This window comes from Bidens hawaiensis, unplaced genomic scaffold, assembly GCF_021521415.1.
Source record: "Bidens hawaiensis isolate Kalapana, Puna unplaced genomic scaffold, B.hawaiensis_p1.1 tig00052432_1, whole genome shotgun sequence".
NCBI lineage: Eukaryota > Viridiplantae > Streptophyta > Magnoliopsida > Asterales > Asteraceae > Bidens > Bidens hawaiensis.
Window position 1 is genome coordinate 17544 of NW_027499428.1, and position 26027 is coordinate 43570.

General features: G+C 38.7%; 1 protein-coding gene across 1 annotated transcript; it reads right to left on the bottom strand.

Annotated features, from left to right (window-relative positions):
* On the bottom strand, positions 1 to 22487 carry LOC143599616 (CASP-like protein 1F2). Its single transcript, XM_077077527.1, has 3 exons — positions 22178 to 22487; positions 21961 to 22093; positions 1 to 414 (listed from the first exon to the last, which is right to left on the bottom strand). The coding sequence occupies exons 1-3, from the start codon at positions 22363 to 22365 to the stop codon at positions 184 to 186; spliced, it is 552 nt and encodes a 183-aa protein (XP_076933642.1). The 5' UTR covers positions 22366 to 22487; the 3' UTR covers positions 1 to 183.
* Between the last annotated feature and the right edge of the window lie 3540 nt (positions 22488 to 26027).

Here is a 26027-nt window from a genome sequence, read left to right on the forward strand (position 1 = left end):
ATGAATCGAATACTCTAATAACACAACAAATCATATGCAACGTTCCTAATCATTTCTTTCTTTAAGAAGCTCGATAACATGTAATCAAGACTTCATGAGCTAGAATAAAGTGCATTAATCATAAAAAAAATATGTTTAAAAATAAGTTAATATAATACACATAAAATGCCAATACATAATTGCTCAATGTGTCGCAAGTAATTTGAGCTTCCATGCTGAGATGAAAGTGAGGATAATTATGCTAGCAAAAGCTGCATAAGAAAATGCAATTGAAAGGGTGCCCATAAAACAGAACTTTCGAGCCAGATGACATATAGGAGCCCAACTGATTCCCGGTTTTTCAATACCTTTTAGTGCCACAAATCCAACACCAGTTGCTGCCGCACAACCAGATATCACCAATGTCATCATCACCTGCACTTGTTTCATTCCATACTAAAATACTGCTTTTGAGATTTTAATATATGTTTAAAATTTAAACACGATAATATATCCTTTTACATCAATATTGAAGGCGAATGAGCAACAAGCTGCGTTGATAACCCTCAAAACATTCGCGATGTAATAAGTGGGAGCAATTTAACAAGTTTTTGTTGGTATTTAAGTGTTAGATGGGTTACATAGTTGGAATTTTTGTAAAAATATTATTTTTACACAAATATAGGAAAATGGTTTTCCTATCGGAGCTAAGATGAATGAGACATCGATGTTCAAAGTTGAGTGTTTAAACAAGTTAAAGCAGTAAAAAATTTAACCCGACAAGTAGATTAAAGACGATCTTCATTTAGTATAGAATTTGGAAAAAAGCGATTAGATTCAATGTATTAAAACAAAATAATGACATTGATGACGTCCAATGCCATTTATTTTCGTTTTAATTTCTATGAATATTTATCTGTCTTTGAAAGTTGGTTAGCATTTCTTTTGTCCACTACATAAACCAAGGTGAGCTTTGTTTGAAAACACACAAGAAAATAAACAATCTTGAGATACCTTTCTAAGCTCTCAAGAACACTTTACATATATTTTCGTTCCAACAGTATTAAGGTGCTTTTCCAGGCTTGGTGGTCTACTCTCGCAGTTCAACTACTTTTAGCTGTTGTACACTGGGAGATAGACGTGTTCTCAGTGGAACGCGAAATCTATTTTAAGGGAACCGCGTCAAACACGAGCCTCAGCTTTCTGCTTCTATCCCTTTCTTCGTATTTGCTTATTGCGATTGTAATTCTTATCATAATTTCCTTTCAAGTTATTTGATTTTCCATTGTATTGTAGTTCTTAGAAAAAATTGTGAACGGTTTCCCTACAAACTTAAAGCAGATTCGTAAATCTTATCATTCATAATTTTTATCAAATAATTTATTTTCAAAGAAAAATCGTCCGCATCACACAAAAATTTAAGAAACAAAAAAGTAGATCTTTGATGAAATATTTTGGTCACATGTTGATTAAGTATTTATAATAAATTGTTTTGGTTTAAGGATATTATGATCATTTAATCATTTTGGACAAAATAATTTTAGTTGCTTTGAAAAAAGAGTTTATTTAAGTATTAACTACGAGTAGTAATACGTTTGACGGTTATGAAAAATGAAAAGACACGAGTAGGGTCTTATGGATTACCTTATGCAGGTAAAAGGATGGTAACATCGAAAGAAAAATTAGGCCCAAGGAATGAAGTTATGGAAAAGAAACTTCAAAGATTTCAAGGGACTTTTTACAACTATGGCCAGTTTGGTCATAGGGTAAAAGAGTGTGAATTTCTAGAACATGCATTGCTTAAGGTTAGCTCTTTACCCGGAGTTATCTTCAAAATAAAATTTCCCTCACCCTTGATATCAACGGTAGTAGCATTTATCATGAACAATTTCCTATCATCCATAGCTTCTTTGAACAAATCAAAAAGGCTTTTGTTGGTGCAAACATGATAGTTAGCACTTGTATCAACCCACCACTCCTAAGACGATCCTCGGTTGACTTCTGACAGCATAGCTGTACTATTAGATATCATAGCGATCTCTTCCACCATATTTGTCATTCTTGGGTTTTATCTTGTGTCTGGATGGTTGCTTAACAAGTTGGGGTTTGGCTTGGCTATTGAATCTGATGAGGTTATGCTAACCAAGAATAGAGTCTTTGTTAGAAAGGGACATGCCCTTAATGCAATGTTTAAACTTAACGCAATAGTTGTTAAAAATGATTTGATCAAAACAAATATGAATTCCGTTTATACACTTGAGTCTCCAAATCTTTGGCATGGATGACTAGGCCATGTAAATTTTAATTCAATGCGTCGTTTATTAAAACTAAGCAACATTTCAACATTCCAATTCGATTCAAACACCAAATGTAATACATTTGTTAAGGCCAAACTAACAATAACACCATTTAAATCGGCTGAAAGAATAACTAAACCCCTTTAAATGATTCACACTGATGTGTGTGATTTAAAGATGGCTCCCACAAGAGGTGGAAACAAGTATTTCATCACATTTATTGATGATTATACAAAGTATTGCTATGTATACTTACTTAAAAGTAAGGATGAAGCAATAGACATGTTTGTCCTATACAAAACCGAGGTTGAGAATAAACTCAAAAAGAAGATCAAAGTTGTACGGAGTGACGGAGGAGGTGAATATGTTTCACCATTCGCAGATGTACGTGCAAAAATGGCATTATACATGAGGGCATCCCTCCTTATTCTCCACACTCAAATGGCATTGTGGAACGAAAGAACCGAAATATGAAAGAGATGATGAATGCCATGTTGATCAGTTCTGGGTTAAGCGAGGGCATGTGGGGGGAAGCCATATTGTCGGCTAATTATCTTTTCAATATGATACTCCAAAAGAAATGGGATGAAACCCCTTATGAATTGTGGATAGGAAGAAAACCATCATATGCATACTTGCGAGTATGGGGGTTCCTAGGTGTTGGTGCCACCACCTAAGGTTCTATAGATAGGACCTAAAATTGTGGAACGCGTGCTCATTGGTTATTCTAACCATAGTAATGCATATCGGTTTCTTGTACATGAGTCCAAGAATCCGGATATACATAAGAGCACGATAACGGAATCGAGGAATGCCTCATTCTTTGAAAATGTGTTTCCATGTTTGGAAAAGGCTCAACCAAGTTCGCCAACACCGACTAATAAAATTGTCCTTGAGAAGAGACAATCCAAGGTTGAAGAGGTAGAGCCTAGATGAATTGCAAAATCCTTTGGCTATGATTTTCGTAGCATATACGGTCGATGGTGAGCCTAAGACCTACCGGGACACGGCTACCTCCTTAGAAGGACCTCAATGGAAAGAAGCCATGAAGGATGAGATGAATTCTATTTTACAAAACATACTTGGGAACTAGTAGATCTTTCGCCTGGTTGTAAATCAGTTGGATACGTTGGATATTCAAAAGGAAGATGAAAGCCGATGGCAGTATTGGAAAATATAGGGCAAGTTTAGTGATCAAAGGATATAGACAAAAGGAGGGTCTTGACTACTTTGATACTTACTTGCCCAGTGGTGAGAATAACCTCCATACGGATGGTCTTGCTCTTGCAATATTAAGAAATTTGCACGTACACCAAATGAATGTTAAAACCGCATTTCTAAACAGTGACTTAGAAGAACAGATTTACATGGAACAACCTGAGGGTTTTCTGCCTGTGGTCAAGAGGGCAAAGCATGTGAACTCGTGAAGTCGTTGTATGGCTTGAAGCAAGCTCCAAAGCAATGGCACCGGAAGTTTGACTATGCCATGATTGACAATGGATTCAAAATAAATGAGTGCGACAAGCGCGTCTATGTGAAAAACACACTTGAAGGTTATGTTATCCTATGTCTACATGTAGATGATATGCTTCTCATTGGGAGTAATGATAATATGATAAAGCCTACCAAAGACATGTTGAAAGCTAAATTTGACATAAAGGATTTGGGGTTAGCGGATGTGATCCTTGGTATGAAGATCACGCGAACCCAGAGTGGACTTGTGTTAAGTCAAACTCATTATGTGGATAAGATCCTTGAGAAATTCAGTCTGGAGGACTTGAGTATAGCTAGAACTCCAATTGATATTAATCATCATCTATCAAAAAATAGAGGTGAGAGTATTGCTCAATTAGAGAATTCAAGGATCATTGGTAGGTTAACGTATCTTATTACTTGTACTAGACCTAACTTAGCTTACGCTATAAGTAGACTAAATAGGTATGCAAGTAATCCGAGTGAAGACCACTAGAAAACTATTAGAAGATTGCTTTGATATGTGAGATACACCCAGGAATACGGACTGCATTATCACCATATCGAGCAGTGATCGAGGGATACTGTGACGCAAATTGGATATCGGATATAAAAGATTCCAGATCTACAAGTGGGTATGTGTTCACACTTGGCGGTGCAACTATATTTTTGGAAGTCTTGCAAGCAAACTGTTATAGGTTGATCAACGATGGAATCGGAGGTTATTGCCTTGGCTAAATCGGGAGAAGAAGCAGAGTGGCTACGTCAGTTTATGGAAGATATTCCTTGATGGCCTAAGCCTATGTCGGCCATATGCATACATTGCGATAGTCAATCAATGATTGGCATAGCTAAAAGTGCAATGTATAATGGAAAGTCAAGGCACATCTGATGTAGACACAATACTATACGGACTCTGCTCTCAACAGGGGTTATTACCATTGACTATGTGAGGTTAAAGGATAACATAGCGGATCCGCTTAGGAAACGTTTAAATAGAGAGGCAGTGTATAAGTCGTCGAGAGGAATGGGACTAAAGCCCATGGAAAAGGGAACATGAGGGAAACCTAACCATGTTGACTGGAGGTCCTAGAATCTAGGTTCAATAGGATAACCAACTCATGTAACCAAAGGTGGTTACTGTGGGGGCATAGCTTATGTATAAGTTGACTTATAAGCTAAAATCTATATCCTCCTAAATTGTAATGAGAGTTTAATTACTTCATAGTCCATTCCTATATATATTAGTGGCATTGATATGAGGCTAAGCATAATGTGGTTAATAATGTGTTAAAATCACGATAACCTTAATGCTTTTAATGATTTGTGCGAATCATCTATGTGAGAGAGAAGTGAGCTCATTTCGAATGGAATTTGGGGCAAATTCCTAGAGCTTTCGCAGAACCAGGCAAGTGTTCTAGGACCATAATGGACACGACTTTGAGAAGTTGACCAAGTCAAAGAGAGTCTTGTGTGAATGTGTGTTATCACTTATGTAAATAGCCATCAGTGCAAAGACAGCATATTCTATTGACAGCTTGTAAGCAAAGTATGCTTCACAAGGGAAGGTTCAATGGGTAACACTTGCCTATCTGTAACATCCGTCTTTTGAATGTAATAAATAAAGAAAGTTTTATTATTAAAATTTGTGTTGTTATTTAAATATGTTAAATAATAATGGATTGGGTGGTAGGCTTAGAAATAATATATGGACTTTGAGAACGTTACGGGCCTAAAGTCCATAGGCTTGGAGTATTTAAACTCCTTAAACCTCCCTAAAACCCTAACTTTCTCATTCCATCACCTTTCCCTCCATACGCACACTCAAAAACACACACAAACACTCCTTTCTCTCATCCGGATCCAAGATCCAAGTGAAACCAAGGAGATTTCATGTGCATGCATCATCAAAACGACAAGAATCACATCTAGATCTACGTGTTTCTCCATATCCGAACCGAATCAAAATCCAAGAAAGGTACGTTTTAGTATAAAGGTTAGGTTTTTGATGTCTGTTTGTTTTGAGATTTGATACAAAGGCAAATTGGACCTCATAATGTAAGAAAAACATATACTTTTTAGTAAACAAGTTGTTTAGAACGAAATGGGATGAACAATTGATATTCGGACCGTGCTAATGCGAGAAGAATGAAGTTTTTACGGCCTAGAACTCATTTTATCAGTAAAATGGGCATAACGGGATGTAAGGATGTGATAAGAGCTGAAAGACATGAAAAACCATATTTGAATCGAGTTATGAGAAAATCGATTTTTTTGGGAAGAAGAATCGAATCGAATAGTGTAACGCCCGTTAATTCCGGTTTCAAGAATTAAAGATTGTAGAGTATGTATAATTCTTAGGATTTATCCGACGTTCCTCAGAAGCCTTTACGTCATCCTGGTACGTCTAATCGCTTAACATTTCTCCCAAGTTGCCTTATTATTAAATTCCGGGGGCTAGAATGAAAATGTTTTATAATATAACATTAACAAAAAAAAAACCCTAAACCTATGCAGCTGCTGCGATCGGCCAGGTTCCAGCCCCCCTCCCTTCTTTGCTTCGACATTTTGATCGATTCCAAGCTCCTAGAAGTAGTTCAAGGTATGTACTACAAGCCCTAACACTCTTTTTGTTCACCCCTAATCGTTTTGATGCTCAATTTTGTCGAAACTTTTCGTTGGACCGATTTTCGGCCAAGGTGTAATTGACCCATTTCCCTTGGATGAAAATTAGAGTTTCCAGTGTAGAAAGATCCCTAGGTATGGTATTTACATCATATTAAAATTTCGTGGTCATTGGAGGTGTTTAGGTCGGTCAATCGATTTTAGTTCGAAAACTAGGGTTTATCGGGTGTAGAATTGCAAATTGTTGAGTTTGATGCGTTAATCGGTTGGATGGCCAACCGAATCAGTTTGAATGGCCCTAGGGGAGTCTAAGGGCTGTGGGAAAATTATTTTTTTGATGCTCGGGGCTGTTTTGGTTGGTGCTTGGTCAATCGAGTCGGCGGTGCGCGAATTTTTGTTTAAATGTTAAATTGAGAGTTGTAAAAAGGAACCGTCAACCCAATCAACTTAGGTGACATAATTATGATGAATGAAAATATTAAAGGGGGGATTTGGCCCATTTGGGGCTGATTCTTTTAACAATTTGTTTTAAGATTTATTACGCGCGTATTCGACTCGATTTGATTGCCGATGGGCAAGTGTTGGGGCTTGGTCCAAGTGTTGGGCCTTAGGCCAAGTTGTTGGGCCTTGGGCCAAGTGTTGGGCCTTGGGCCAAGTCTTGGGCCTTGGGCCAAGTTGTTGGGCTTGAACGGCCCATTAGGAAAGAGTGTTCTTACGGTCTAGCTTAGTAACACGTTGTGTATACTTTACAAGCGCTTGCTTGTGATTGTGCACTTAGGGATTTCCTAACTCGTTGCAAGTGTTCGATTGATTTCAGGTGAGTTCATGATGCCCCGTTTAACTCTTTTTATGTTTTGGGCTAGCATGCACACCTAAGTGTTTTCTCACTGACGAAATGTTTTTAAATAGTTTTATACAGGCTTGCTAGTATTGGTAGGCGTTGGGATGTTTAGAATGTTTGTATGTATATATATTTATATATATTTAGAATGTCCAATATTTGGCGAATGTTGTAGTCGTCTCGACTACTGAATGTTGTGTATGCCTACTTTGTGTTTGCATGCGCCGAATGTTACGTGTTTGGGTTGTACGTTTTCTTGGCCCTGAATGTTATTATTGATTGTTATATATATATATATATATATATATATATATATATATATATATATATATAGGAATGCACGTATAGAGATGCTCATACGTAAGAATGACTATATATTGAATGTGGTGACCTAACCGATGTACTTCTGTTTGCTATTTAAAACCGTTGGAATGATTATTAAAACTTTTGCTACTTATTTAAAACTTGAACTCACTCAGCTTAAGCTGACTTTGTATGCATGTTAGTGTGAGTTTCATGTTAGGAAGAGGATGCCTTATCGCTTGGACGTGCACGGAGCTACTTGGACGGTGAATGACATACTGGAATGAAGAATTGCTTATGAACATTTTATTTCAAAAGACTTATAAAAGTTGTACTTAATTTTGTGTTTGGGGTTAAATTCCCAGGTTTTGGGAACTCATTCATTTATTTACGTTTTCCGCTGAATTATACTCTGTTATTTTAATGCAAAGAATTGTTTTTAAGTTTAATTATTTTGGTGTTTGGAATGACTACCAACTGTGGGGTTCCTAGGTTTCGGGGCCTTACAAGTTGGTATCAAAGCCTTGGTTCGAGGGATCCGAGCATCCCCGAATTCTTGGACTCGAAATGTAAGAAAAGAGACCAGTATGCCCACCGCGAGTAGCTGCATGCCAAGAGGTAACTTTTAATTATTTTGTCATTCCTTTAAATTTAAAAGTTCCCGGTATGTGATTAATTGTTTAAGTGTTAGATGGAAGGCTAACGAGGTTAGGGGCAGGGGGTGGTTAGGACGGGCGGGTAAAGTAAACGACTAATTACACTTGATCAACGTCATCAGCAGTTTACCCTTACCTTACAGGTTCTAATTACCACTTGTACTTGACAGTGTTAAAATTCTGTCTTTGTAGGGATAAGTCATGGTTAATACTCGAGCTGCTAAGAGAGGTGGTCCTAGTGTTCACGGCCGTGGTCGTAGGCCACGTGCCGAAGCCGAGAGAGAGATTCCTACTCCCCAGCGGGAGGAGACCCCGATTCTTGAGGAGGGGGATAACCCCGCCTTAGATCCTAGTTTACGCGCGTCTATAGCGGATGAGGTTTACCTGGTGCTCCATAGCGCCATTCCTGAGATCGTTACTGAGGCCGTCAGGGCCATGGAGGAGTCATTGGTTGGTAAGGGTTTGGATAAGGGAAGGAAGAGTAAGGAGGTACAGGTCGAAGAGGAAGAGGAAGTGTATGTTCCGAGTGGGGATGAAGATGAGGTGCAGACAGTTAGTCTATCGACCCGGGGTTGCTTGTATGGTGACTTTAAGAAGTGCGACCCCCCTTCCTTCGATGGTACTAAAGACGCTTTGGCAGCGCATCAGTGGGTGAGAGAGATGGAAGCCGTTCTGAGGGTTAGTAAGTGCAAGGGGGATGACATGGTCACTTATGCTACCCGCCTCGTTTCGTTCTGAGGCATTATGTTGGTGGGATAATCTGGTGCAGGCTATGGGTGATCGATCGATTAGGAGGATGACATGGGATGGATTGAAGAAGTTGGTTCTCGATCAGTTCTGTTCTCTACACGAATTAGTTAAAATTGAACAGGAATTCTTGACCCTAGAGGCGGGCAGTATGACACATCGGGAATACACCACAAAGTTCAATAAGATGGCTCGCTTATGTTCCGATCTGGTTACCCCTGAGGCAAAAAGATTAAGAAGTATGTGAAGGGCCTCCTGGTGGAAATTCGTAGGGTTGTGGTGACCACCGACATGAACTCCTTTCACTCGGTGGTTACCTTGGCAGGTACATTGTATGATCAGAGGGAGAAGATACCGCCGAACGAGGCTAGGAAGACTTGGAACACTAATTCGTATGGTAAGCGGCCTGGGGGAAACAATTTTAGTTCGTCTGGCAAAAGGGCGAAGACTGAAACTTCTGAGTTTAGGAGGGATGCGGCATTCGGTAGTTGCAAGAAGTGCGGCAAACTTCACAAGGAGGAGTGTAAAAGTAGGTCCGGCACCTGTTTTCGTTGCGATAAGGTTGGGCACCCCCATTATGAGTGCCCGACTCTGACTTGTTTCCGCTGTAGGGTGTAACATCCTAAAATTTTAATGATGAATAAAGGAAGTTATGTTTAGTGATTTCGCGTAATTGATTAATGTCGGGGATGGAGGGGGTCTTGGACTTGGATTAATTGAGATGGGTTAAATGAGAATGGGATTTCAGGGATATAAATACCCCCAAAATCCCAAAATATCTTCATTTTCCCCCACTCTCCTAAACACACACATACACACACACCAAGCACACCCAAAACCGCCGACGGCCGGGCCGAGAAAGAAGGAAGGATCGAGCGAGGTCCGGGTAAGAGAGAAAGATTAGTGGTGATACCAAGATAAACGAGATCCAAACAAGCTCAAAAGGTATGATTCTTGATCTTGGAAGTTTAAAGATCCGAGCTTTTAGTGTATAAACGACCGAAAATGGTCGGGAAGTGTAGTGGGTAGTATTGAACCTTAACAAGGGTGTTAAAATCGCCCGAAATGTTCATCAGAAACCGAAACAGCGGACATCTGGGCAACTTCGCCTTCATCTGGGCAACTTCGCCTTCAAGTGATGAACTTCGCCTGCAAGCTAAGTTCGCCTGATGACAAGTTCGCCTGAGGTTTAAGTTCGCCGGATGATAAGTTCGCCTGAGGTTTAACTTCGCCTAAAGCTAAGTTCGCCTGAGGTTTAACTTCGCCTAAAGCTAAGTTCGCCTGATGACAAGTTCGCCTGAGGTTTAAGTTCGCCTGATGATAAGTTCGCCTGAGGTTTAACTTCGCCTAAAGCCAAGTTCGTTTAGAAAATAAATTTAAAATCTAATGAAAAATGTGTTAAGACAGTTAATGGAAATAAAATTTTTCCAAGCTGACCTGGCAGCTCGACCCCAGCCAGGGGCTCTGCCCCTTGGACCCTGCTAGGGGCTGCCGCCCCTAGACCCCGCTGCCAGAGGCGCTGCCCCCGGACCCCCGTTCGTTGTGGGTAGTAATTAAGACTAGAAAGATGTTATAAGTAGTGATAGTTAAATTGTTATGTATACTTGTTATACAGTCAGCCGTGCACAACTGAAGAAAGGGATTACGATCAACGGAGAACGTAACCGTGTTCAGGTGAGTTTCTAGCCCCATTCCTTGTTATGTTTTCGGGGCTGTGTGCATACTTAATGTGTTGATTAATACATTTATCCTAAGTGATAAATGTATGCCATGTGTCTTATATGTGATATGAATGAATGATTGCTTGATGATACGTGAACGATCTTCGGATATTGCACGTACTGTCAGGTTGTAACGCTATGTATAAGGTAAGTATGTTATGTATGTTTATGTGTATGAACATGATAGAGATAATAGAAGAAAGAAATGATAATGTATGGTTGTATGGTTACGAAAAGGGTACCGAGCCCTAATAATACTCGAGGTATGATGTATGGTTGTATGGTAACGAAGAGGGAATCTAACCCTACTAATATTCGAGAACTAGCGAACCGAACCCTACTAATATTCGAGGAAGAAGGGTACCGAGCCCTAATAATACTCGAGGAAAGAGGGTACCGAGCCCTAATAATACTCGAGGAAAGAGGGTACCGAGCCCTAATAATACTCGAGGAAAGAGGGTACCGAGCCCTAATAATACTCGAGGAATGTAGGGCGTAATGCTCTTTATAACATAAGATATGAAAGTAAGTTAATACAAAAGAAAGTAAGAAAGTATGAAAGTAAGAAAGTATGAATGTAAGAAAGTATGAAAGTATAAAAGTATGAATGAAAGAATATAATGTTATGTGAATGGTATGATTATGTGATTATCTAGAACTCACTCAGCGTAGCTGACTTTTAGTATGCACGCAGGTGAGTAGGATGAGGCAGCTCGCTTGAGGAGACACATGACACTGAACAAGAATCTGGCATCTGAAGACCTATGATGTGTTAATTTTAATGCTTTAATGTGAAAGGCAATAAATGTTTTGAGACAAGTTATGAATTACGTAAAGTTTTATGAAAGTTTCATATTCCGCGTAAATGTTTTAATTAACTCTGATATTTAGAACTGTGTTTATGAGTAAATCCAACACGTAAGTAGGGTTACCGGTAACGGGGCCTTACATAGGGGTTCCGGTCACTTGTCATCAAACTGTCCTACCAGTAAGATGGGGGGGTCCGGTCAGGGGACTTTCTCAAGAGGGAAGATGGAAAAGAAGCCGAAGGCCAGGGCGAGGGCCTTCAACATCTCCAAGAAGGAAGCGAAAGAGGACGCGAATGTCATTTCAGGTACTTTTTTGTGACATCCGTGGCAAAACCGAGTACACCTTAGTACTTACAAACTCAAATAAGCGTTTAACCGCTTATTGCGTACCGAACAAACGAATAACCAAACGGGTTTGGTTATGGTCCGGATATCCCAGGGTGCCATCTATAAGTGATATACGATCTATGCAAGCTAAAATATTAGTAATATGGCTTTAGTTCGATAGCAAACAAGTTAAACGAAAACATGCTTGTTTAACTACCCGCTATAGACTTAAACGCGAAAGATAGTTACAAACCAAGCATTGTATCATCCGTTAAGCCAAAAAAGACTTACCAAACACTTATTTGAAATGTTTTAAGCGATCCGTGAAAATTTTTTCGATTTTTACAAACGTATGGTATGTTTTTATAATTTTACACAAAACTAGCCGAAAAACACTCGTTTTCGCTCCGTTTGTCGCACCCGATATATTTTTGTCGCCAGAAACCGAACCCGAAATAAATTTGGACTCGGCATTTCACGTTCGTGCACGTAAATCAAGAAAAGTGGGCCAAATGGGCCCAAAAGGGGACCCAACGAGCCCAGCCCGCCAAAGAAGACTTTTCCCCCTTAAACCCTTTTCATATTTAAACAAGTTCTAAGATATTTTGTGATATCTTTTTCATGAAAATTCTGGACACAAGTTCTGCTCCAGCCAGAAAACCTTGAAACCTTAAGGTAAGGAGCTTAAATAAGTAGCTTTTGTACTTGTTTAAACTCGTTTAATACCATAAAAACATGTCTTGGTTACTAAAAATCATTCCTAACCGTGTAAAAATCCTAAAAATGGTCCATAAACATGTTTTGATCATAAACACGGTAAGGAACCTGTTTTGATAGTTTTTTTGGCCATAAACACGGATGAAAGGGTTGAAACGGCGTTTTTACGGTTCAAAAGTTCGTTTTTGTGCACTAGCCGAAACCCTAAGTTAAGGGCTGTTATGTTGATGTAAAATTGCTTGGTTTGTGATATAGGACTTGTACCTAGCTTTCTTAGAAGCACAAGAACCTGAAAACTTGATTAAAAAGTCGGAAACGAGCCAAACCCGCTAAGGTAATACCGAAACACTCGCTTACGGGCTATTTAGGTTAAGGTTGTGATGTGCATATTTTTAGGACTTGAAATTTTTTAGGGACATAAGGGACCATGTCAATAAGTTCCTGTTTAAATTTGGTAATTTTTCGACCATCCGAGAATATTTGGCGAATTTATTACCGAATTGGGATGTTTATTTGGGAAAAATAGCTAAAATACTTCAAAAATTATGAAATTTTTTTGGGAACTCAGATTTGATGTATTTTGATAACATATGAATTTTGCGATCATTTGGAGAAGTCTAAAGGTGTTTGTGTATATGCGTTCGTGTGAATTTTTATAGCCGAATTTGGGTCGAAAAGAATATCACACGAGCTTTTTACATTATGGAATTGATATAAATTGTTTTTGGACATGATTTGAAAATTCATGAATTTTTGTGGAATTTTTGGAAATTGTTTGGGGTAAAAGGACGATTTTAAGGCGAAATATAGCTGACAAAATGAATTTTTATAAATTAATAAATCAATAAATAATTCCAAAAATATTTTTATAAAAATCTACATATTTTAATTGATAAGTGGTTAAATTTTCATAATTTAATGATTAACGGTTAAATAATTATGTTAATTTAAAGATTAAACATATTCAGTTTTTATCAAAACCGGCAAGTTCGCGACTAGCGAACCTGCGAGAATATCAAAACACCAAGAGTGATCAAAAATCATATTTTTGGATTAATTAAGTAAAAACGAACTTTTCTATGAGAAACCTAGACAATCCGGGTGGATTGTGCGCGTTTCTTCTCAAATCAAACTGAATAAACGGAAACGGGCCCCGTGGCTAATCCGGGACCCCAGTATGTGATCATTCTTTATAAGTTAATCATTTTATTAACCAATACATTTAGCCAAGCTTATTTTCCCATAACTGTTTTCTGAACGCGTAAACGAACAACTTGGCCCAGCTGGGAAAACGTGAATCTGAGCCAAGTTCGGTTTTAAGTATTAGACATTGAACAACATCACAACCTAAGCCTATTGTCACTTTCTGGGCGTTCCAGCTATACCCAGATTAATTATACAGCCCGGTTTAGTACTGAGATTATAATAATATTAAAATATTAATATTATTATAATATGGACTATAGGGACTAAGTGATAGCAAGGGAAACAAACCCCGAGCTGATCTCGCACTGAGTGCCTACAAAACCGTGAGTTTCATGACCCCTCTTTTCAAACTGTTTACAAACTTTTGGGGTGAAAAGCATGTTCATATGCATTATCTATCTGAAAGCGGTTCAGAACGAAAAATACCTGAACCTTCATATATGAAAAATTCCTACAAACATAATGGTAAACTACGTGCTGAGGAAAGGTGATTATTATCGTGATTGATATATTAAATGGAAACACTACGAATGCCAAAACATAATGAAATCATACGTAACAACCTGTTTATACAAATACGCTATATAGTGCTAAACACAACAGGTAGAGGAAATAACGTGGTCTGTAATGGCCATTGGTGAATAACGTGGTCTGTAATAACCATGGGGCTATTGTGGGCGGAAGGGGGGGGGGGGGGCACAATAGTACTAAACTAAAGTTGAGTATGACCTATGAGCCAAGTTTTGCTACAACTTATAAACTAAAGTTGAGTATGGCCTATGAGCCAAGTTCTGCTGCAACTTACTAAACTAAAGTTGAGTATGGCCTATGAGCCAAGTTCTGCTGCAACTTATAAACTAAAGTTGAGTATGGTCTATGAGCCAAGTTCTGCTGCAACTTATTAAACGAACTAACTTGATTATGACATGAATGTTAAGAAAATAATGTGATTATGCGTATTGTGGGCGGATGGGGAGCCACAGTATTTGGTGATACGTGATAAATACTATATGTGTATATGTGTCTATATACATGCTATGTGATTAGCCGTAGGAAATACTATGTGTAGAATATACTAATTATTTGCGTGTACACTATATAATGTTTGAGTTTACATGGAATCATTGTGGATGGAAGGGGGACCACAGTGGTTGATGTTAACGCGGAACCGTTGTGGGCGGAAGGGGGGCCACAGTGGTTGAGTTTATGTGGAACCTTTGTGGGAGAAAGGGGGTCCACAGTGGTTGGTTAAACACGAAAATTGGAAACAGGTAGTACGAACAATCAGTCACGATTTTACCAAAATTTTGAATTTATATTATAAACTTACATGTGTGCATATGCACACACAAGGATATGGCTGTACATATTTATACAACCGTAAATACATATTTTTATATACGATCGTACATACAAACTATGACTGTGTGGTACGCAGAACTGATTTCGTTAAACTTATGAAACTCACCAACTATTCGTAGTTGACCTGTTTTAACATGCTTTTCAGGTAATCAGATATGAGAAGTAATTTCCTGTGCATTACGTGTCTGACTGATGATTGATGTTGTGGGCATTTGAGTTAGAAGTAAAGTAATTAAAGAACCGGTTTGATTGTATCACCTAGTTTGTAAAAGATGTTAGAACGATGTAATATATTGTAAATTAGTTAGTAATGTTTCTTTATGAACAATGTATTTGATACCAGTTGTATCTGTTGCATTTCTGTTTTACGCTTCCGCAATTCGCTTAATGGGGTGTGACATTTTTCCTTATTTAGCTTTCATTCCACTGTTATAACTTCTTGTTCCTTTGAAATCATATGTGTTGACCGTGTAGCTAAGCAGTAGTATAATATCGTCCCAGGTATTTTTCTACTTGATGAGTTACAGGCGTCAGTTTTATTTGATTCGGGCGCCAGTAGGAGTTTTTTGTCTACCGCTTTCTGTTCCTAGTTGAATAAATCACCCGAGTGCGTAGTCGATGTGTTTGAGGTTGAGGTCGCCGTAGGAAAATCCGTGTCCGTGTCTAGGGCTATTCAGGGTTGTTCCATCGAGTTGTCTGGTTATAGATTTCCGGTGCGATTGTATTTGATGCCGCTTGGTTTTTTCGATGTGGTGCTCGGGATGGATTGGCTCGCGAATGTTGATGCTCAGATCATTTGTGGTCAGAAACACGTTCGTCTAAGGGCCCTGGGTGGGACTCAAATTACGGTCTTCGGTGATCGGAATGTTGCGACGCCACGTATTATATCCATGCTTAAGGCGGGAAGGTTGATGCAGCGGGGGTGCGTTGCGTATCTGGCGTATGCTATGAATGTGAATACCGAGGTGGCTACCGTCGGTGATGTTCCTATTGTTCGGGATTTCCCGGATGTATTTCCAGATGATTTGTCAGTTGTGCCACCATATCGCGAGGTCGAGTTCCAGATGGACCTTGTACCTGGTGCTAAGCCCGTTGCCCGAGCTCCCTATCGCCTAGCGACGAATGAAATGAAGGAACTTATGGCTCAGTTGGAAGACTTGCTCGATAAGGGCTTTATTAGACCGAGCATCTCGCCTTGGGGTGCCCCGGTCTTGTTCGTTAAGAAGAAGGACGGTAGCATGCGTATGTGCATTGACTACCATGAGTTGAATAAGCTCACTCTTAAAAATCGGTACCCGCTCCCGAGGATCGACGACTTATTTGATCAGCTCCAAGGAGCTAATTGGTTCTCGAAGATCGACCTTAGGTCCGGGTATCATCAGTTGAAGAATCAGGGGTAAGATATTCCTAAGTCTGCCTTCCACACTCGTTATGGACATTATGAATTTCTGGTGATGTCTTTGGGGTTGACCAACGCACGGCTGCGTTCATGGATCTTATGAACCGGGTGTGTAGACCGATGCTCGATCGTTCGGTTATTGTGTTCATCGACGACATTCTTGTGTAATCTAAAAGTGAATCCGATCACGCCGGCCATCTCGTAGAAGTGTTGGAGGCTCTGTGGAAGAAAAAACTGTATGCGATGTTTTCTAAGTGTTCCTTCTGGTTGTGTGAGGTTCAATTCTTGGGTCATGTTATTAACCCGAGTGGTATCCTGGTTGACCCTACAAAGGTGGAAGCCGTGAACGAATGGGAGTCACCTAAGTCTCCATATGAAATCCGTAGTTTCCTGGGTTTGGCGGGGTATTACCGTCTCTTTATTCTCAATTTTTCGAAAATTGCTTCTTCACTGACCAGGTTGACTAAGAAGATTGTTAAGTTCGTTTGGGGTACGGAACAGGAGGAGGCTTTTCTCGAGTTGAAGAACAGATTGACACATGCCCCGATTTTAGTTTAACCTGATGGTACCGATGATTTGGTAGTGTATTCTGATGCCTCTTATCAGGGGCTTGGGTGTGTTTTGATGCAGCGAGGTCGAGTCATCGCTTATGCCTCACGGCAGTTGAAACCTCACGAGGCAAATTATCATACTCACGATTTGGAGCTTGCGGCAGTTGTGTTTGCGCTTAAGTTGTGGCGACATTGTTTGTACAGTGTTCCCTGCGTTATCTACACCGATCATAAGAGTTTAAAGTATTTCTTCGAGCAAAACGAACTGAATATGCGACAGCGTCGATGGTTGGAATTGATTAAGGACTACGATCTGGAGATCATGTACCATCCGGGTAAGGCTAACGTGGTGGCCAACGCGTTAAGCCGGAAGGAGAGACCAAAAGCTATTCGTGTGAAATCCTACCTGCTTATTCTCAAACCGACATTTTGAAACAAATAGCCAACGTCCAGAATGAAGCGTTGCAGGTGGAATGGGTTATGTCAGAACGTGTTTGGGGTCACGAAAAATTGTTGGAAAACGTCGGTGATGGGGTGAAGTATAAGGATGGTCGTTTATGGGTACCGAGGTATGGGGGATTCAGAGATAAAATTTTGTATGAGGTACACAAGTCGCGCTATTCTATTCACCCGGGTGCGACCAAGTTGTACCAAGACTTGAAGAAAAATTATTGGTGGCCTGCGATGAAATTTGAGGTGGCTCAGTACGTGAGTAAGTGTTTGACGTGTCTGCAAGTTAAGGCCGAGCATCAGAAGCCTTTTGGGAAACTTCAGCCTTTGGAAATACCTGAGTGGAAATGGGAACATCTTACTATGGATTTCGTGACTAAACTGCCTCGTACTCCTAGGGGTAATTACGACACCATTTGGGTAATCGTGGATAGACTGACCAAGAGCGCTCACTTCTTGCCGATTCGAGAGACTTTTAATTCCTAGTTGCTGGCTGATGTATTTATTCGTGAGATCGTCTCTAGGCACAGGGTTCTGTTATCTATTGTTTCGGATAGGGATACGCGTTTCACCTCCAGGTTTTGGAAAAGGTTTCACGAGGAGATGGGTACCAAACTCCTCATCAGTACTGCTTATCACCCGCAGACGGATGGTCAGTCCGAGAGGACCATTCAGACTGTCGAGGATATGTTGCGGGCTTGTGTTATCGACTTTGGTGGTAGTTGGGACCGTCACTTACCGTTGGTAGAGTTCTCCTATAATAACAGTTATCACGCCACGTTTGGGATGCCACCGTTTGAGATGTTGTATGGTAGGAGGTGTAGGACTCCAGTCTGTTGGGGTTCCATTGGTCAGAAGCAGTTGGGTAGTTTGGAGGTGGTCGAGGCTACGACTGAGAAACTCAACAAGATTAAAGCATTTATGAAGGCCGCGCAGGATCGTCAGAAGTCTTATGCAGATAAAAGGCGAAGGCCTATTGTGTTTGAGGCTGGGGATCGGGTTATGTTAAAAGTTTCTCCCTAGAAGGGCATTATTCGTTTTTGTAAGAGGGGGAAGCTCAGTCCGAGGTTTATTGGCCCGTTCCGTATATTGGCCCAAGTCAGTGAGGTAGCATATAGGCTGGAGTTGCTCGAGGAGCTCGCGGGGATTCATCCTACTTTTCACATGTCCCATCTGAGGAAATGCTTAGCCGATGAAGAGGCCCATGTGCCTCTTGATGATATTGAACTCGATAGTAAGCTGAACTACGTTGAACAACCGATTGCTATTCTTGACCGTCAGGAGAGGCGTTTGAGGAATAAGGTGGTTAGACAGGTGACGGTGCAGTGGAAACACCGTAGGGGTTCCGAGGCCACTTGGGAGACCGAAGACAAGATGATGAAGCTTTATCCGCAGTTGTTCCTGTCGCATCGGGATTCAGGGACGAATCCCATTGTAAGGGGGGTGGACTTTTAACGCCCGATAATTCCGGTTTCAAGAATTAAAGATTCTAGAGTATGTATAATTCTCAGGATTTATCCGACGTTCCTCAGAAGCCTTTACATCATCCCGGTACGTCTAATCGCTTAACATTTCTTCCAAGTTGCCTTATTATTAAATTCCGGGGTCTAGAATGAAAATGTTTTATAATATAACATTAAACAAAAAAAAAACCCTAAACCTATGCAGCTGCTGCGATCGGCCAGGTTCGAGCCCCCCCTCCCTTCTCTGCTTCGACTTTTTGATCGGTTCCAGCTCCTAGAAGTAGTTCAAGGTATGTACTACAAGCCCCAACACTCTTTTTGTTCACCCCTAATCGTTTTGTTGCTCAATTTTGTCGAAACTTTTCGTTGGACAGATTTTCGGCCAATGTGTAATTGACCCACTTCCCGTGGATGAAAATTAGAGTTTCTGGTGTAGAAAGATCGCCAGGTATGGCATTTACGTCATATTAAAATTTCGTGGTCATTGGAGGTGTTTAGGTCGGTCAATCGATTTTAGTTCGAAAACTAGGGTTTATCGGGTGTAGAACTGCAAATTGTTGAGTTTGATGCGTTAATCGGTTGGATGGCCAACCGAATCAGTTTGTATGGCCCTAGGGGAGTTTAAGGGCTGTGGGAAAATTATTTTTTTATGCTCGGGGCTGTTTTGGTTGGTGCTTTGTCAATCGAGTCGGCGGTGCGCGAATACTCGTTTAAATGTTAAATTGAGAGTTGTAAAAAGGAACCGTCAACCCGATCTACTCGGGTGACATAATTATGATGAATGAAAAGACTAAAGGGGAGATTTGGCCCATTTGGGGCTGATTCGTTTAACAATTTGTTCTAATATTTATTACGCGCGTATTCGACTCGATTTGATTGCCGACGGGCAAGTGTTGGGCCTTGGGCCAAGTTGTTGGGCCTTGGGCCAAGTTTTTGAGCCTTTGGCCAAGTGTGGGGCCTTGGGCCAAGTTGTTGGGCTTGAACGGCTCATTAGGCAAGATTGTTCTTACGGTCTAGTTTAGTAACACGTTGTGTATACTTTACAGACCCTTGCTTGTGATTGTGCACTTAGGGATTTCCTAACTCGTTGCAGGTGTTCGATTGATTTCAGGTGAGTTCTTGATGCCCCGTTTAACTATTTTTAAGTTTTGGGCTAGCATGCACACCTAAGTGTTTTCTCACTGACAAAATGTTTTAAATGGTTTTACATAGGCTTGCTAGTATTGGTAGGCCTTGGAATGTTATAGAATGTGTGTATATATATATTTATATATATTTAGAATGGCCAATATTTGGTGAATGTTGTAGTCGTCTCGACTACTGAATGTTGCGTATTCCTACTTTGTGTTTGCATGCGCCGAATGTTATGTGTTTGGGTTGTACGTTTTCTCGGCCCTGAATGTTATTATTGAATGTTATATATATATATATATATATATATATATATATATATATATATATATATATATATATATATAGGAATGCACGTATAGAGATGCTCATACGGAAGAATGACTATTTATTGAATGTGGTGACCTAACCGATGTACTTCCGTTTGATGTTTTAAAACCGTTGGAATGATTATTAAAACTTTTGCTACTTATTTAAAACTTGAACTCACTCAGCTTAAGCTGACTTTGTGTGCATGTTAGTGTGAGTTTCAGGTTAGGAAGAGGATGCTTTATCGCTTGGACGTGCACGGAGCTACTTGGACGGTGAAGGGCATACTGGAATGAAGAATTACTTATGAACATTTTATTTCAAAAGACTTATAAAAGTTATACTTAATTTTGGGTTTGGGGTTAAATTCCCGGGTTTTTGGGAACTCATTCATTTATTTACATTTTCCGCTAAATTATACTCTATGATGTTATTTTAATGCAAAGAATTGTTTTTAAGTTTAATTATTTTTACGAGTGTTTGGAATGAATACCAACTGTGGGGTTCTTGGGTTTCGGGGCCTTACAAGTTGGTATCAAAGCTCAAAGTTGGAATTTTTGGAATTTTTGTGAAAATATTAGTTTTCACAAATATAGGAAAATGATTTTCCTAACGGGGCTACGATGAATGACACATCGATGCTCAAAGTTGAGTGTTTAAACAAGTTAAAGCAGTTAAAACTTTAACCAAACAAGTGGATTAAAGACGATCATCATTTAGTACGGAATTTGGAAAGAAAGCGGTTAGATTCAATGTATTAAAACAAAATAATGACATTGATGACGTCCAATGCCATTTATTTTCGTTTTAATTTCTATGACTATTTATCTGTCTTCGAAGGTTAGTTAGCATTTCTTTTATCCACTATATAAACCAAGGTTTTGGTTGAAAAAGCGCAAGAAAATAAACAATCTTAAGATACCTTTGTAAGCTCTCAAGAACACTTAATATATACTTTCGTTCCAGCAATATTAAAGGTGCTTTTCAGGCTCGGTGGTCTACTCCGGCAGTTCAACTGCTTTTAGCTGTTGTACCCTAGGAGACAGACGTGTTCTCATTGGAGACGCGAAATCTGTTTTAAGGGAACCGTGTCAAATACAGGCCTCAGCTTTCGGCTTCTACCCCTTTCTTCGTATTTGCTTATTTCGGTTGTAATTCGTGTTATAATTTCCTTTCAAGTATTTAATTTTCCATTGTATTGTATTTCATAGATAAAACTGTGAACGGCTTCCCCACATAAATTATGTAGAATTAAAAATAAAAAGAAATCGCAAATAAGTGGATTCGCTTCACATTAATTTCTTGAACAAAACGAAACACAACTGCGCTATCAAAAATTGATCTATTTGGCCTATTGTAATAAAGTTCTATATGTTTTAATTCGGTTGGTGGGCTACAATTAAAAATGGGTTAAACAAATTAATTGGTTGTCTAGTTTGATTAAGCAAGTTGATAGTCAACTGAAGGGATAAAACACATCAACCCAAGCTCACCCCTGTTATTTTTAAGAGTTATATAACGGTCCGAAACATGATATATGCTTTTTCATCTATATCTGATCTGGAAATAAAAATAATCGCTGTCGTAAACTTACCACATCATGAATAAGCAAATTAAAATAGAAAGAAGATCTGGGTTCTGTATGAGAGCTTCTCGATTTCTTGTAAACCAGAATCGAGGATAGTAGAGAGAAAACGCTTACTAGTGCATCTATTACTAGTTTGTACCTAAAACGCGTCACATGATTAACATAAAACGTGTTAAAATCACAAATAATTTAATTTTGTTTTCCAATCGTTAACATAAATCACCTCAATGCAGAAGAATAATTATAATGAGCTTTAGCAATCGGTATGCGGTCCAACATATAGATTTCTTGATTGCTAGTCAATATCGTGACAACTGAAGTTGCGGCAAAACCATGTGCCAAAACACGTAGAACAACATGTGCCACTTCCAGAATAAAGTTCCACCATGTAGTCGATAAAAACCTCGTCATGGTTTCGTTGTTTTTTGAAAAAGGAAAGAACACTATCTTCGGTTTTATGTGCACAAGTGTTAATTGATTTACATCAAAAGGAATGGAGCACGTAAAATATATATGCAATTTATAGTTATAGAAACATAAAGATGATTGACCTCGTAATTGGAATGAATTCATCGTTATAAACGAAATTGTTTTAGTTGTTGCAACGAATTAAGTGATGGTGGGAACGTAGCAAACTGTATATCACACATTTGGTACCGCAAAATGAGTTGGAGAATGCATAATTTTGCAAACTATTAGAAAACATTTTGAAAAGTACGAGGATGCGTTTGGAGGTTGTTTTCTTGATCATGCATATTATCACTATTTTTTAGGAAGGTTTGTGTTGCAAATGTTATTATCTATATATAGACTAAAAGCTGATTTTTATGCTATAAAAAGTTGGTCCATGTCATTTTTCTTTTATTTTTTATATTTACGATACAGATGCTATAACAAATAAAACGGAAATTTTCGCTGAATTCGCACACTCGCCGCCTTAACGCTCGGGTTTGATCAAGTTTGAGTTTTACCAATCTCGAATTTTACAGACCGATGCCACCCTGCTTGTCCACTTTAGTTTATTATATTTATTTTGTTTTAGTTACGATACCATAGTGATTGTAACCGAAATCGGACCAATTCGCGTAGATTCACCACCTCAACGCCTTGGCACCGATAATGCTTGGGTTTTACCAACAATTGACAATTTATTTTTTTATATGTTAATTTGAGGAATTTATTTTGGGGCTTTAACCTTTGGGTTTCACTAATGATGTTTATATCCTAACAAACATAGATGATAGTTATCGAATTCGCTATGACTCTCCATCTTAACGCTCGGGTTTTATTAGTGTCCGGGTTTCAATGCTCATGTTTACTAATGTCCAGGTTTTGTTGTCCGAATAAACATCGTGTAAATTTTTTTCTCCTTTTTATATGTTAATTCAACAAATTTATACCTTGGATATAATTAAGGTACCATTAGGAACATCAATAATACCCACCGAATATTAGGGCTGAGCATGGTTTGGTTCGGTTCGTTTATTAGGTGAAACCCAAACCGAAACCGAAGTAATCGGTTATTTGAATATGCAAACCGCTCGGTTTTCAGTTTTCCGGTTTTTCGGTTAATTTCGGTTTCGGTTCAGTTATTTTTGGTTTTTTTTCAATTCTTTTTTACAATGCAAAAAAAATTAAAAAATGAAAATGCATATTTTAAGCTTGTATAAGAACGTGTTAGAGTACTACAGTCTACATATATATTGAATTCAAAAAACAAAAATAGGCACGTGTTACGTAAAACTATACGAATATAAAGTTGATAAATAGAGTTTAAAAATTAAAAAGCATTAAAAGTTTAGTCCCGATCTTCATTCATCATCTTATTTATTTATCTTAAAAGTTTAGTCCACTACTCATCATCTTGATAATCTTTATCATCATCAATCGGTTCGGTTTGGTTCGGTTTTTGAAAAATGGATAACCGAATCGAAATCGAAATTTTGGTTTTTCAAAAATACATAAAATTGACCGTCGGTTAATGCTTCGGTTCAGTTTGGTTTTTCAAATTGCCACTGCAACGCAATGCTCGGGTTTTACTGATCGAATAAATGTTATTTTAAATTTATTAATTTTAATTGAAGTATGCTAATTTGACGGATATATTTTTAGGTTTGATTCCGGTTTTGCAAGAACGTAGCCACTACCGACTGTACGCTATTGTTTTACCAACCGAATGGGGGGGGGGGGATTCTCATAGGCATGAGGAGAAGTCAATGCAAATAAATAAAAGTAAAGTTAAGTGTCAGGATAGATTTGTTATATTAAATCAGACAAGAATAAACTAAATATTGAAGAACACTAATTAAAGTATGTAGAATCCACAATAACTAGTAACCTACTAAATAAGGAAACAAAGATTTGAAATAACTTCAATAGAATTTCTCATTGATTGTTAATTAAAATCTTAGTACAAGGGATTAGGGTTTCATACAAATTGAATGCCGGCTATAATAAATTCCAGGTGAGTCGTCAGATGTGTCTCATCAAGTCTAACAATCATTCTATTTATAGAGACACCTAAGAGCCTTCTAGAAATCCTAGAAACTAGAAAACAGTAAATTACTTAAGTAAAATGCTCTTCAAGTAACAAATAGTCTTTAACGAGCATGTCTCCTTGATTAGTGATGACTTTAGTGATCTAGATGTCTTGGTCATCCACAAGCATGCTCGTACCTAGAATTGTATCAGGAAAATGTTCCTCTCAATCATGTCTCCTTGACTAGCAAATCTTACTTTGAAAGGCATGCTACCTAAAGCAAGAAGAACCCTTGATCGTGAATAAATGTTTTCAAGCATCATAATTGATCTTCATTAGGATCTTTGCTTGAGACCAATAAGATACTCGTTTCATATTTCCTTGGAGTAAATCATTGAAAAAATCCTTAATTCCCTACTACAAAGATTGTGATTGTAATATTAATTGCAATACCATGCTCGACCCACACAGATGCTCGTGATCCATGTGTAAGCAGTTGCTCGTCATCAAGTTTTGGTCGGTACCAAAACTTGAAGCTTTGGGAAACCTTTTGCTCAAAGTAGTGTTGAAGTTCGGGTTCAACACCTAGAAGATATAGAAGACTTTAACATGCAAGTTAGCATAACTGGAACATCCGATGTTTGAAAATAATAAATAAAGAAAATTTTATCATTTAGTTATGAGTATTTAATTGTCGTCACACAAATAATAAAATAACTTAGTGGGTGGTAGGCTTAAATAGTAATGTGCATAGAATGAATAATGGACTTAGTGAACTAGTGAGCCTAAGGTCCATGGACTTAAGGAGTATAAATACCCTTAAACCCTAGCCACTTTACATTTTTACCAACAGACACTCAAAACCTACACACATAAACACTCCCTTACATTAGGATTCAAATCCGAGGGATAACTGAAGCTATTGGTGATTCGTGTATCTCGACAAGAAAGAAACATACCAAGAACTAGCTGTGTTAGAGAAACCGATTAAAATTTGTTTGTCTAAGGTACGTTTCATAACGAAAGCTTAGTCATTTAGCTCGGCACGCATAGTATTAGATCTTGCCAAAGCCGGGTTTTAAAATCGATAAAGGTTCGAACTTTATCCAAAACGAGCTAGATCTTGGTTAACAACAACCACAACAACAACAACAGAAGCAACAACGACAACAACAGCAGCAACAACAGTGGCAGCAGCAGCAACAGCAACAGAAACAGAAACAGCAATAGCAACAGCAACAACAACAACAACAAAAACAACAATAACAACAACAAAAACAAAAACAAAAACAACAACAACAACAGGAGAAGTGATAATGTAATAATAGTAATAACAGCATGAAGCAGCAGCACGTCAATATTGATAATGATAACAATGGCAAGGATTAATAATAATAAGCTACAGTACTAATACTCTAGCCCCATTCTCTTTTGTGTTTCCGGGGCTGTGTGCATATTGTGTGTCGAGTCTAATTTATTAAGTCTTTTATGATGTTAGATTATTAAATTATAAATAATTATATTGCTTATAAATGAAAGCGTGAATGAGAATAAGTGGGTAAGTTACGCTGTGCATGTTTATGGTGTGAATGCT

Bases quoted from the DNA above. Each gene is read 5' to 3' on its own strand.
- LOC143599616 (XM_077077527.1), bottom strand. From the start codon at position 22,365: ATGACGAGGTTTTTATCGACTACATGGTGGAACTTTATTCTGGAAGTG. The intron at 22,094-22,177 runs GTGATTTATGTT...GACGCGTTTTAG, and splicing joins AATTATTCTTCTGCATTGAG to GTACAAACTAGTAATAGATG. The intron at 415-21,960 runs GTAAGTTTACGA...AAACAAGTGCAG, and splicing joins ATTTGCTTATTCATGATGTG to GTGATGATGACATTGGTGAT.